At 40.2% G+C, this 15111-nt stretch overlaps 1 protein-coding gene across 3 annotated transcripts in view; it reads right to left on the bottom strand.

Moving 5' to 3' along the window:
* LOC120956222 (nephrin-like) overlaps positions 1 to 15111 on the bottom strand; it is a 274578-nt gene that overhangs the window by 35133 nt on the left and 224334 nt on the right. For all 3 annotated transcript variants that reach the window (XM_049608295.1, XM_049608296.1, XM_049608297.1), the window contains exons 7-10: positions 8609 to 8782; positions 1858 to 2148; positions 1610 to 1777; positions 1398 to 1529 (exon numbers count right to left, since the gene is read on the bottom strand). In XM_049608295.1, the coding sequence (XP_049464252.1) occupies positions 1398 to 1529; positions 1610 to 1777; positions 1858 to 2148; positions 8609 to 8782 (765 nt within the window). The remainder of the gene's footprint in view (positions 1 to 1397; positions 1530 to 1609; positions 1778 to 1857; positions 2149 to 8608; positions 8783 to 15111) is intronic.

The following is a 15111-nucleotide window of genomic DNA, read 5'->3' as shown; positions in this document are numbered from 1 at the left end:
TGGGTGGTACCGTCTTGAGTTGATAGACATTAATTAGTACAAGTATTGGGCAGATAATCGCACCGGAACGTTACGGGCACTAAACAGAAGCTGATTAAATTACCTTGGACAGTTTGGCGCGGTTAACTGGGTAGAACAAGCCGGCAAAAGTGGAGGATGATTAATGATGATTTTACTTCCCGTTTATGCGATAAATTTACCTTACGATGGACAGCGAATGTACAAGTTGTATAAAATAATGTATAATGTAATGTAAATAATGTATAATAATGTAATATGCCATTGCATACAGGCAACTTAAAAGCTATCTGGTACCTGGCGCGGTGCAAAGGAGAAATTTCTCTTTAAATTGCTTCAATATTTTTCCCTTGATAGGAAGTCAACTATACCTTCAAATACTTGTTTTGTAGCCTTTTGTTGAGTAACGAACAAAGATCTTTCGGTGAATTGTGCAGCAGGTACTTTAGAGGACTCTTTTATCCAGACTTGACATTTACTCCGCTGACGATAGCATCGATTGCAGACTTTTTCTTTTCTTCTACAAAACTCATCAGAAGTGACAGCGGCTAATCTTTAGCGCGAATCATTGGGCGTAAAATTTGCCGGATAAAATCTGGGTTCAACCGTGGTTCCAATAAATACCACGACCAGGTAGTGGTGCACGCAAGTTCCCAGCATGCCATTAAAACGGGGCGCAATATTTTTGCTCGGAAAAATGCTTTAGAATTTACTTATCATCTCAGGCGGAGGATAAATTTCTTTGCGCCTATCATTCAGCTTTCCGAGAGGTGAAAGGGTTAAGTTCCGTTCCCGTGGACGGATCTACTGACGGAAGTTACAGGGGTACGTCTGGTTGATTAAAGCTTCGTATCGGGATGTAAGCGGAAGCACTTCATAATCTTTGGAACCCTTGCCTCGTCGTCCCGAGTTTCCCGGGTCCAGCTATTGTTCCCGCGGCCTGTCTTCATCTGTCATTGGTGCTGCTAGCTACTCAGAAACACCACCAGCAGCACCGTGGAACATCAGGAACAACAAAGCAAGTTGATTTGCATACTAATTAGAAAGTGCGCAGAACAGCGCTACCTTTTCATCGCTAGTCTCCCGGGAGCGACACAAAGGCAACGAATTTCTTCTCCCGGGATTAAGGGTAAGAATATTTCACGTTCGATCGTGCGATAAAGCTTGACGGACGCGAGAGCGTGGTAGTAAGATAAGAGCTGCTAAAGTATCTGTAGCCAAAATTCCATCAGCTTGGTGTCAAAATGAACTTACACGGCGAGGTTAACTTTGGGAAAAAAAGGAATGATAAATGGTGCCCATAACATTGTGCAAAGGATACAGATTTGTGTGGTTTCTAGTTATAAACGGTTAATAAACGTTGTACAAGTAATACTTACGCAGCACATTCACGGTGTGAGTGGATTGTACGTTTTCAGGCAGCTGCATGTTAACACCATGGCAAATGGCAACCAGCGAGCGTTTGCTAGCCTCCACCGTTGCCGTTATGTTGGAGGTCGTTACCCATCCTCCTGAAATGGTAGATAAATGCAGTAATTACTTGTGAAAGTCCGTCACTTAGGAACTTAGGGTTAAGCATTCCTTCAATTACCTTCTGGACTTGGGACAACCTTTGACGAGGCGTTTGTCACCTGTTTCCCATTGACGACCCATTTAATCTCTGCGGCCGGATTCGATGCCGTTGTCTGACACTGTAAGGCCACACTGTCGCCTACCCGTGCTTCGGATGGTCCGGAAACGATGACTTGGGTTGGTGCAACTAATGTGACAAAAAAAATGCAAACATAATTTGGGGCAAATTAAGGTAATTCCAATTGCAATTTTTATTACATTACTTACACAACACGTTGAGTATAATCTCTGCTTTGAGTATCTTCGTCGCCATTTTATTGTTCGCTTCGCAGCGCAAGCGGGCCTTATTGTCACTCGCTTCGGCCACAAACGCGTAGATGTTTTCCGAAAACCGATCCGTGGTCCGGTAAGCCATTCGTGCCTGGTTGCCGTTTTTATACCAGATCAGCTGGGCCGGTGGATTGCCGCCCCGGCTACGACATGCCAGCTGAACGTGCTGTCCACGGCGAATCACTTCACCCGGCGCATATCCTTCGATGTACGGCACACCGGGAGGGTCTGTGTAATGAGAATCGGAAATTGGAAAATAATATTTAATTGAAGCAAATATTTTATAAATTAAGTAAAAAAAGTGTCAAAAAATTCTCTGAAAAATTCTCAAAAACCCCCTAATGCATCGTATAAATACTCTCTGGACATATTGAGACGATTGATGAAATGTGTACATCCTTTGGCATTTTACGAAAGATTATCGTGTTTGAACATATGTTCGGTTTAGTGTTTTGATTGCACAATTAGTATGCAAGAATAAAGGTACAGGATGAGAAAACGAAATTCATCAAATCATTACTGAGGTGTGGGATTGCGAATTGATGCCTTGAATCTCAGTATCATCTAACCCATATACAAGAAAGAAGACTGGACTGACTGCAAAAACTATAGGGGTATTACGGTGTTAAATATCGCCTTCGAAATGTTCTCCCTGATTCTTCAGGATCGTCTTCTCCAGTACGTCGAAGAGAAAGTCGGAAAATATCAAAGAGGATTCCGAAACGGAAAATCAACCACTGATCAGATCTTAATCATGCGGCAGATCTTAGAGAAGATGGCTGAATACAGACACAATACATACATTAGTTCTCTTGCCGCATATTATAGGAAAGCAAAACTGTACGACGCTGTGAGCTCTTTTGGAATTCCGGCCAAATCGATAAGGCTAGTTAGATGGTCAACATCAGCGGCTCTACTATTAATCAATATCTTACGTAGGCATGACGTACAGATAGGTGCACGTACTTCTGAAGTCGTCTAAGAATTCATCTACCTTGGGTCAAAGGTCAGCAACGACTACAGCATGGTAGCTGAGTTGCGTGCAATAATGCTGGCTACCAACCTGTCTTTGCCTGAAAAATCAGTTCACCTCGAAGAACATATCGCGTCGCATGAAGCTGGGACTATATAGTATCTATATAGTATCCGTACTCACATACGCCTCTGAGATATGGACATTGTCCAAATCTAACGAAACCCTCTTAGCCACGTTCGAAAGGAAGATGTTCAGAAGGATCATTGGCTTCGTATGTGTGGAAGGACAATAGAGGAGTCAACGGCATATACGAGATGTACGGTGACCTTACTGTTGTGCAGCGTATTAAACTCGCCAGACTCCGGTGGACTGGCCATGTTGTACGCATGGAAACGTACGACCCAGCCCGTAAAGTCTTTTTAGGCCGTCCACAAGGACAGAGGAGGCGTGGTAGGCTCAAAATGAGGTGGCAAGATAGCGTGGAGGCGACCTTCATTAAGAGCGGGATAACGGATTGGCAGACGAAGGCGCTAGACTGTGAACGGTTTTCGACATTCCTGAGGTAGGGCAAGACAGCAAAGCAGTTGTAGCGCCCGATAATTAAGTAAACATTATGTGGAAATGATCATAGTATATATATTACCTGATCCATGAATTCACGTAATAAATAAACAAATAAAAAAATAAAAAAGAATACTTATGACTAGTTCATACGCTATTGCGATAAATTAATAAATAAATAAATTACACAATGCGTGATTGGAACATTATTTGCATATTTTTTGTAGTTGTCTGTTTATCAATGATATTAAATATAACCTAATGTATTAAAAATTTCAGGGTAATGCTAATTAATATGAAAATTGCACATAAATGCTGATTTAGTCACAACAGTCTCTGCTAGTGTATCAACTTTCATGCGCACAAATGATCCCATCTAATATTTAATATATAATCCTATAGTAGTGAATTTATAGTTGACTTATAATAAAATAGTCCTTTTACTGTTTTACTGTTATGAGCTAACTGAGTTTATGAAAAGAGGTTTTCATTAGGCAATAGTTCAAAGCAGCAGAATTTTTAGATTACAGCAGAATTATAAACGCTCCAATAATATGGGTTTATACGACACAAAATGCTCTGTAGTATGCAACTGAACACAGTGCGGCTGTAAGCTGAACACTGTGCTGCTGAAAACCAATGCACATAATTCATTCTCACATTGAAAGAAACAACCCACCCGCGGTGCCCAAGTGGGGGCAAAGCGGAAGGAAAATCCGTTCCTCATAATTATTCGTTCTTTATTCGCAACTTCCACCTACCGTCGTTCGCAGGCAAAGCAAAGCGGTAAAATTAATTTTCTTATCACCGTGTGCATGTATGTGTGCGTGTGTGTGTATGTAGCTTTTTCTCAACAAATTTACATCTCTTGGCTCGGTAGCGTTGTTAGCGTGTCGATGTATGGCAGTGTATGAAAGCTCCTCCTTTGTACGCGTATAATGAAACAACCACCTCAAAACCCCTCGTCCCCCATTCCCTACACGCGATCACTATCATGCACGTGTCTTTGAAGCCTGCACAGGAAGACTGGCGGTGAAAAAAAGGCACCTAAACGTTCGGCATAACCGACACCATTCGTTAGGACAAAACTTCGACAACTTGTCTTTGGCGTGCATAAATAATGTCAGAAATGCTAATTTTCGTAGATAATGTGCGGCTGGCTGCCATTATGGCACGTATGGGTGTATGTACGTGACAGAGCGAGCGAGGGAAAGAGCGCGATAGTGCAAGGGAAGGCGAGCGGCCCAGGCGATAAGTAGATTGAATTTTAATGCCAACATTGTCGTCATTTGGTGTGCGCCCGGTGCGCTATCGCTAATGTGCATTTTTCCGAAACAGCTTACGGGTCCGATGGTCCTTTCCCTTTCTCCCCCCGCTGGTGTTTCGGTGTATTCCGCGATAAGATGTGGTTTGGCTTTCACCTCTTCAACGTGCAACGTAAGTTAGGTTAAAACCCGGTAAGAGCTTTGTTCGCTCCGAGGTGCTTTCGGGGTTTTGCTCGCTTTTTTTTGCAATGCACACAGCATCCTGGTGCTGGTGGTAGATCTTGTTTTATGAGCAAAAGCGAACAAGAGCACGAAAAAAAAAGAAAAGCCCGAAATGTATTTTAAATTTGTGTCCCCTCGTGGCTCGGAATGGCTCGGTTGTGTGCTGTTGGCTAGCCATTGCAGCATCCTACACTGTTGTTACCGCAAAAGGGGAATATGATGGAAAATCGAAATGGATGTATATTGGATTTTTTATTCCATCCGCCCTTAAGACCTCCCCGTCTCCCTCGTCGTTTCACGTACCCACACCCATCCAAGTCTAATCCGTTAAATGTGATGTCATTTCCTTAGCTGTCATATGCAAACTCCCTCGTGGTTCGAGGCGAGCCGGTACACGGTACGGTACGAGCAAGCATCTCACGAATGCTAATCCTTTGAGTGCATCTTGCAAGGCATCTGCATCACCATGCAAGTTGCAGTATGTATGTGTTTGTTTGTGTGTGGGTACTGTTAATGCAAACAGAATAAATATGCAGCGTTCCGTGTTTTCTGTGACGCGGTAAGCATGTGTGCTTGACACAGTCAGGATATGTTCTTTCCGCACGATAAAGCGAAAAATAACGATGTAAAAATAAATTAGAAGTTTTTTTTTTCTTTTTTAACGTGACGCGGCGAAAACTGGGACAAGAAGGCATCAAAACTTTGTGTTTAAATTAATATGTGACATGCTTTGAAAGATATGTGTATGTGCATTTGAAAAATATTTAAATTTAGACTTTTTACGATACTTTGACGATATAAACGATAACTTAAATAGTGTTGCTTGCGAGTATGATTAGAGTTTTGTGTGGTTTCTTCGGTATTGAATGTTTTATATCGTAAAATGGCATCCACATTTCTTCTTTAAAAAAGTTGTATGTTTCATATGACCTTTTTTATTATAAGTTTTTTAAAGAGATGGCGCTGATTTTACGAAAAGTTAAAAAAGCGCTTACATGTTAATTTGATATTGCAATTTTAGAACGCGTTTTTAGCTTAAAATCAGCAATACAGAATTTATTTAGTCATCATAAATACATATATTTCGAACATGTAAAATACATTCCAGCAGTGTGTATTGTCATTCCAATGATCTTTTATATGCTACCTATCAAACTTTTAGAAAACAGTGAAAAACTGATGTTGGAATGTTACCACTAAGCTCTCAAGAAGTCTTTCATTTAAAGAAAGATGAAAACAATAAAACTTAATGTTTTTGGTTTGTGGTAAATATTGAGTAAATGAGCAGAAATGGTGTCCGGTTAGTTAACTCAATGTAAAGCAAACAGCAAGCAGAGTAAGAAATTTATTGTGTATTAAAAGTTATTGCAAGTACAGTGAAGAAACTATGAAATTATAACCTTCACTTTATCTTTTTCATTAATTTTACAATCGACAAGAAAAATTGTTCTCTTCTTTCTCCCTCCAAAGAGTCCGCCAAGAACGAACGAAACTGTCAGCTGAATAAATGAATAATAAATGCGGCACTGGCTCGAAAATGTCAGCCCCGGAACAAGAGAACTTCAATCAGTACGCGCGTGAAGTCAAAATCAAAAGACTCGAAAGACTCACCGCGGCGAAGGGAAAATGCTTCATGCACGCAAATGCTTCTCCCCCTAGCGGAGGGGACTCTAATTATATTAACTCATTTGCATAGTAATCCATCGCGCGTCATAATGCGTCCGTCTTTCTACCTCCACATACAACCCACACACACATACATATATAGACACGAGTACTTTGGGATGCATGACTAATTATTTGTCTATACTTTTTTTGTTGCGAAAAGTATTTCCCAATTGCACAGTGCTATGGGAAGGGATTCAACTGCCAGCACACTATTATATGGTAACAGATTATGGAAATTGCACTTTACTTGCACTGAACTTTTAACCTACTTTGCTATGTGTTTCCTTTTGCCCATTATTTTACTGTTCGAGTCGGGCGGAATGGTTTGGAGGAGACTCTTTTATCAAACCAGTAGAAATCATTCAGAATTAAATTTATGCTGAAAAGGAGAACTTGTTGTTTTCCTTCCCGTATGGTGTGAATTCACTTTTTACATACTTTACTTTTTTATTGAAAAGAAAATTAAAACAAAACGATGTGAAAGAGAGAAAGAGAGAGAGAGCAGCAGCTGAAATGACTCCTTCAACAATCCATTGTAAGCTCGGTTGCTCGCGGACGTTGCTAGAACGGCTAAAGCTTACATTCATTTCCACGCCACGCCATCCGCTTCTTAATCTCATACCCTTTGCCATCCAGTACGTGTCTTATTTGTAATGTCTGAAAATGGAAAAGTAGAGCAAAAGGATTTTTGCGCCACCCGCGGGCAGCTGTCGGTTGTTTATTTTTATTTAATATTTACTTATTACATTCTCCACCATCATTTTAACTGCTTTTTTCATCGCTGCTGCTGTTGCTACTGATGTGAGCGTGTGTGTGTGTGTGTATGTGGAGATGTGTAAGTGTGCTTTTTCGTCGTTGGTTATAGGAGGATTCGAGCTCTTGCTTGATTCGTACACTCGTATCCTTCGCACTCGTCGCGGCAACGGCTCAAGCGTGCCACAACAATCGCTAGTAACTGCGCTTCAGCACACTTTCTTTTTGGCGCTATATTGCTTACAGTTGGCATTTCTCAGGAGAAGGTTGCTGTTGCTTGATGCAGCACTTTTGTCCCGTCACTCGGTGTCCCGGTGCCACCGTTGCCATACTACCAACACAACGTGTGTTAATGTGTCGTTGTCGGTCAAAGTGAGGGAAAAAGTAGAGTGGAGCGCAAAAAAAGAGGGGACGAAAAAGCGTTGCTTGCTTTGTTTGTGCTTCGTGGCAATGGAAGGGAGCAACGAGCGGAGCGTGTGGTGCGGTTCGAAATGAAAAGTTATTTTCCTGCTTTGTAATGGAAGCGCTGGGCGCATTTTCTTCACGATCTCAATTTTTGCCCCCTTCTGCTCAAGGTTCATCGCGTGACTCGCTGACGACGACAGGGGCGTTAGAAATTCTTTCGTCGAGTAGCAGCACCGCCAGCAGCAGCATAAAACCAAACGATGACAGCAAGCACGGTAGCAAGAGAAACTACAGCAAGAAAAGACGGAAAGTTTAGTTCTGTTTGGTTCTGTTTCGCGAGTACGCTTCCTTGCGGGTCGAGCACCCGCACCCCGTGTGCTGAGTAGTGCAATTTTTAAAATCATGCTCCACGCGCGTCGACTGCGAAACAGTCATCGAAGAGCAAAACCTTCAATTGATTGAGAAATCATAGACTGTTGGGACGCGTGCTTTCCTTGTTCAGCGCCCGAGGCAGGGAAGGTACGCTCAGAGTTTCAATTGGCGTGTCGGGAAACGGGACGAGGCACCATTCTTGGAACGACGCAGCACCCAGACCCGGGAGCTCTATTGGCTGTAAAGGTACGTGACTGGAAGCTTATTCCCGGGTGCCAATCAGTGAACTGCCCGCAGCGGATGAGAGAGAGAGAGAGATTGGGGGGAGGGAGCGAAAGAGGACTGGAAAGATCTGATGGCCAAGCGTAAGTAGCCATTAGTACACTGGGACGGGGCACGCGAAAACTGCACGGTACGGTAAGTTCCCACTGGCAGTGGCGAACAGAAATGGCCCCCCGGTACTTACAGAGCACTGAAAGCTGCACGGTCGACTGCATTGGACGGTCTTCCGGGATTGCCTGGTGTCGGGCTTGGCACGTGTAGTCGATGTAGTCATCTTCCGCGGTCGGTTGAAGTTGCAGCTTGGACGTGGCCGTGTACCGGTGATCTTCCGTCTCTGCGCTCTTGGTTTCGATCGTGTCTAAAGGCATAGGTTGAGAGGAGAAGAAAGAAGAGCAGGAAAAGAAATATGTCAGTGTGAGTGTTGATATCGGTATAGATGTAAAATTGTTGTTGTTTTTTTTTTGCTCTTTTGCAATAATGGGTAATTGCGAATGCTTTCGCGTGCAATTAATCAAATCAATGGATTGATTTTCACTTCAAACTGCAATCTACAACGATTTGTTGAAGTACAAGAAAATAGGTTAGTGTTTTTTCAGGGAATATGAAGTGTTTCAAATTCGTTAAACTATGCAGACAATTGTCTTAACCAAATTTAGACATCAAAGTTAATATTGAAAAAAAAAACAAGTTCGGGGATAGAAGAAATGTCTTGTTTTTAGTTTATTAAGATAAATGAGGAAATATACACATTTGATATTTTCTATTATTGGGGCCCTTTCCGTTTGAAGTTCGTAGGCTGAAATTTCAGCCTGTCAGCTGTTTGTATTGTATAGCAGTTTTCGAGCAGCTATCTATGTGAGTATAATATACAGGTGGGCTTATCCCAAGGTGTATGAAATTAGAAAGCTGATTTTTATCGCTTCTGTTTCTGAATGAAGATTTTAAGAGTGTTTTGAATATTCGTCAAGCCTCCAGAAAGCTCGTTGGAGCAAAAGTTTTCACTCGTTCTATCAAAAAGTGATGTTCAAAATTGGTTATAAAAAAATGCTATGAGACCACCTGGACTACATACACATTGATTCCAGATTCCACCACATAATCTCTTTAATGCTCCTTGGGATAAATGTAAACAACACCGTGTTTTCGAGCAGGTACTCGAAACTAATTCTAGCTTTGAGGCTAGAATAATCTAGACCAAGGTGGATTAATTATATCAGGTGGTGGATAAGGGCCTTTGGGGGGTCGCCATAGTTGAGGGACTTTACGTCATTTTAAAACCGTTAAACAATGGTTTCCGCACACAAAGCATAGCAAATAGAAAATATTTCTTTGTTACTACGTGCATGTTTGTGTTTCTATTGAATTTATCGAAAAAATGAGATATATTAACATAAGATTTGATGATTTCTTTATGCACGAAATGTAAAATCATGTGAGTATGAGTTCTAATCTTATGTAAATTGTCCATACGACTCGTATATAATGAAGAATAAATGTGACAATTGAAAAAAAGTAATTTTTTAGTTTTTATCATAAAAAATGTCGAAAACACAATGAATTATAGAATAATTTTACGGAATAACACAAAATAATACACTTAAATCTATGTTTTAATGTTAAATATAAACTCGCAAAGCCCAACATATATTTTTAAAGAATATTTAATCGAGAAAAAGTGGTAGAAAAATTAAATACTATTTAAAAAAATGTAAACAATGTTTGAACCCTGGGGACCTTACGTCAAGTGACAAATTGTCAAAATACTCTAGATTCCACCACCTGATATTTTTAAATCCACCTTCATCTAGACTGAAAATTGCAGCCAAGTTTTTCGTGTGGTTTCGTATGGAGTGTTTACATGATTTCAGCCTCCAACTGTCAAACTCCATACAAAAAACTAACTAGAATCGTGAAGCCCCCATTGGCTGATATTTAAGCAATCGAAGAAACTCTGGGCCAAAATATAAAGTTCTTGTTTAAAATCGTTCTTAATTTGTGGTAAAAATATGTTTAATTATTTTTTATTTTTATTCAATTTTTAGTATGACTGATTTTTACTAGCCAAATTGTTAAAGTGGTGCTAACGGTTTATGTAATTCTCGAGGTATTTCCCTCTTATTGTTTAAAGTAACTTCTTTAAACATATTTGTTTACATTGAATCTCGAATACCTGCCAAGAGGTTTTTCATGATTTTTTTAAACAAAGTAATTCAGTTTAACCTTCATTTGAAAAAATCGGAGTATAGTCGTTTTTGATTTACGTTCTTGGATCTCAGAAACTACATCGATTTAATCTTAAAAACAAAACTACAATGAATATCCTTTTCTTTGGGATCAAATTTGAATAACTGGAATAATAATGTTCTTCTGACGTATTACTGATTTATTTATCCAAAACAAATAAAATTTGTATATGTAAATTAAAACAAATAAAATTTGCATATTTCCTTCGTTGACAAATATATAGACCGCTGTTGTTCGGTTGACCAAAACTTAGTTTCCTGATAACATAAGACAATATGCTAAACAATGGCATACTTTGAAGATCCTAACCTTATAAGTAGAACCTTTGTTTAAGGAATAGGATATAATCACTGTCAGTCCTTCGCTTTAGAAACCAGTAAAGGAATGATTGTAACTTATTGCAATACGAGGATAATACTATTAAATAATTAATAACATTTATGCCATTGTACTTTTATGTCGTAGCGCTGTCTTCGCTCAGTTTACCTCTCATTGAAATTTGAGAAATTATCAATTTACGAGTATTTAGCTTATACTGGTTTAATAATGGCATATTTATTAAGCCATATTAATTGTTCAAATTCAGTAGAACGTCGATTATCCGGGGGCGGATTGACCGGCGGGCGGCTTAACCGTGCGCATAAATGTGACAGCTGTTCAAATGTACAGCGAACATTTGCAGCGATAGTCAAGTGAGCAACCAGTTTTTTGTGCAGCTCTGTAGTGTCTAGTGGTATTTTCGAAATTCATTTTTGTTCGTGAAAAGTTGTTAAACCTATTGTTATTGATTAAAATAATATTCTACTAACGATTAATCGATAGATTCAATGTAAATTAATCGTAAAACTAGTGAATTTTATATTTTTATATGAATTTGACATTTCTTGGACGATTATCCGTGCAAATCGATTAACCGGCAACCGTGTGGTCCCGAGCTGCCCGGATAATCGACGTTCTACTGTACATCAAATGCAGCTCATTTTGCATATAATTTGAAAAAAAAAGACAGCATCGGTAACTTCTTTTATTTCTCATTCTTGTAATATCTGTATAAGTTCACACAAACTAGTATTGTTCACTGTATAAAATATACATGTTTTATCTTATTTTAAAATCATGCTCTGCATCCAAAATTGTCCATCGTTCATGAACACAACCGCAATGAAACAAGTGCGTCAACAATTTTCCTTCAACAATATTTGTTAAATTTTCCTACCGTAATAAAAGCACTACATCGAAAAATCAACAGAGAACCGGCTTCAATGTTGCTGTTCATCATCGAAACTCGATACCGGCACAATGGTCACAATGGTTGGCCGTAGTTTAAGACATAATATTTGGATAAGAAATTGAGGCAAGTTAAACTAAACGGTCCAGACGATACAAGACACACAAACAATGAGATCGGCCGGCTGGCGAGCATCCGCAGCATGAACTGCTTTTAAAAGAGTCCGGCTTTCAATTACTGTTCGTCTTTCCCTCCCATCCTCAAGCGAATAATCAGAATCATCGAATCGTGCACCGAAGATCGTGATTGTTCCCAAATTGAACGACAATGTCCCAGCTTATAAGATACCGATTTCGGATTGGACGTGTGCCGTGTGTCGAACGGAAGATTCACCCGAACCATCAGCTGCCCAATTGCATTGCAAGCTTCTGATGATGTTGGGGCCCCTCTCGTTTGACCCGGGCTTTTGCAAGCAGCTCATTGACCGATAATGTGTACCGGGGTACTGGTCAGCAATCTGGTGTAGGACACACTGTTGGAACAACTTTGCCACAGGGGAAAAGCCATATAAGCAGCAGCAGAAGCAACATCAGCTTTGAGAAAAAGAAAACCTACTTCCCTTGTTACAGTTATTGATTTTTATTGTCTGACGGGCCGAAGGAGGTTGCAACTTTGTCGCTCGGAGGACGCCCACAGTGTACGTACGTGGGTTTGCCGAAGAGTGTCACCATCATCCGGCCCCGTTACTGTAATCATTGTTTAACGAACGTTACTTGTCAAACTTGGGGTGATGGAGTTGAGTGGTGGGTGACCTTTTCAGAACTCTTCAAGATGGTCGACGAGAGGGCGCACACACACACACGCCTACATACATTCGCCAAACAGCCGGTAGATAGGATGAAACGAACAGCACTGCAGCATTGGGCAGAATCGCAGATAAAAAGCTCATTTTCCTTATCCCAAATCTCGCTCAGGATCCTTTCCCAGCACGCGGGCACAAGGATGCAGTTAAGAGAATGAGAGAAAGAGATGAAGGAAGATGTAATAGAGAGAATGTGTGCGTGTTAGAGAGAGAGAGAGAGAAACAGAGAGAAAGATAGAGAGACACTTGTGTCCTTTTCCCACATCCGTCAACAGCCATCATTCCCCCTTTTGCAGATGGTGATAATTTTAAGTGCTGTTGATTTTAGAACCCCTTGTCTCGGGGGCCCGGTTTCCAGCAAAATGGATAGTAATAGTGTGCTTGTACTACCAGTATAATATTGCACATCCCGGCTGGCCATGATCTCATCGTTGTGTGCTTCCCGGCAGCGTTTGCGTAAGCAGCAGCAGCAGCAGCACATGTGGAAAAGCGTATAATAGAACGAAGATACATGTCGATCACGTTTCCGAGTTTTATGTTTACCTATGTAACAAATGCTCCCATGTCCGTGCCATATCGGACAGTTTCGAGTAGCTTGTGATAATATGCATACACACACACACACACACACACACACACACACATATACACACACACACACACACACACTCACAAACACATATCCAAACCCCGCGGCCGTTGCTTCACGTACAATATGGAGCAATGTTAGTGATGGGAAGAAAAATCGTATCACGCAATCTGGGAGGCGATTGATAGAGATTTGCCAATAGGTATAAATGATGCATATTTTATGTGTTTAAAAAAGATTCCTATTCGTCTGGCGTACCCGATTCAGGGAGGGAATCCAACAAAACCCATCGGGAAGATATAGACAATGGTACCGATCCTCCTTTCAAATGATTCCCTGAGGACTTTTGTGTATTTAAACAAACAAGAGCGGGATAGAATAGCGTATTTTATGATTTGGAATGTGGGGCAGTTTGTGGTCGGGTTTGTTTGGAATGGTGATTTTTCTAAAGGTTTATTGGTTATTTGTGTGTTATTTTTAAAATATTCAGTTATGCTTGTTAATGAAATATTACAGGGGACTATGGAGAATTCAAATCTTATAGGATTAAATCTCGACTGTTCAAAACCGCTCGTTAACTGGACAAGCCCACTTCTGAGACTATGCAAAGTTTTGATAAATCGCACAGTTTAAAAAGAGACAAATCATTGGCACTTTTACAGCAGCAGATGTAGATTCTTATGTAGATTTTTATATTGGCAGCACATTGTCGACTAGACTGGTGTTTATTCCGAGAACAACATTTCTAACTGTGGTGTGATTTCAGAGAGTTTTTGTTTTTTGTTGGTGAGCTATCATTGAGGCTGTATAGGTGACTAAGAAATGCTGTAAAAATCGATTCTTATTGTTGTGTCAAAAGTAAATGTATACGATAGAAAGGTTTGAATTCGTTGAAATGTTTAAAGATACAAAAACTCAATCATCTGTACTTTTCGTTTAGCTGGGAGCTATGTTCAAAGTTGATCCTGATAGCTAAGATGATGAGTTATGATTGAATAATTAACGAACTAAATAATTCAGACGAGTGTAAAACGTGTTTCAGCACCTGGCTGAATGATCATTTCAATATTTTCCATTCTTAAGTTTAACAACTCAAAATAGAACAATAAAACAATTTGTGTGGTATTCACAGGGTTTCCAGTCGCATTAAATACTATGCAGCTGTATCCTTAATTCATCTACAAACTTAGCTACAGCGCTATCAATGAGGAAACGAGAGACAGTTGGGTTTAAACTGAGCTATACTAATATTGAAGTTAAAGAATCTTTGATATTTGTTGAAGCTTTGTATCATTTGGTTAATAGGCGCATTGTAGGAATGTGCAGATCTTGAGAACGTAGGTCTTAACAGCTCACGTATCCTGAGAGGTCGTTCAGGAGCATAAAGATTCAGATTTTCTAGCAGGTAGGGAGAGTCTATGTTCCCGCTAATTAACTTCGCGACAAAAGTAGCTTGTAATGCCTGACGTCTATGTTCTAAGGTTTGTAGACCAAGAAGCATGCACCGTGACAGGTAATCTAATTGTTATGATGAAGCCCATTGTAATCGGAATATTGCTATGCTGGAAAATCTTTTTTTATATGCTTTCTATCCTAGCCATCCACACATGACAGTATGTGGAGAAAGGAACTGAATCAGACTCTAGGATGGAACGTACTAATGCGGAATATAATGCTTTCAGACATATTGGATCTTTTATCTCAAGAGTTTGCCTGATTACAAATCCTAACATCCTATTGGCCTTGGTAATTATAGAGTGGTAA

This window comes from Anopheles coluzzii, chromosome 3 (assembly GCF_943734685.1).
Source record: "Anopheles coluzzii chromosome 3, AcolN3, whole genome shotgun sequence".
Classification (NCBI taxonomy): Eukaryota; Metazoa; Arthropoda; class Insecta; order Diptera; family Culicidae; genus Anopheles; species Anopheles coluzzii.
Note: the sequence above shows the minus strand (reverse complement) of the source record. Positions and strands in the feature narration are given on the sequence as shown.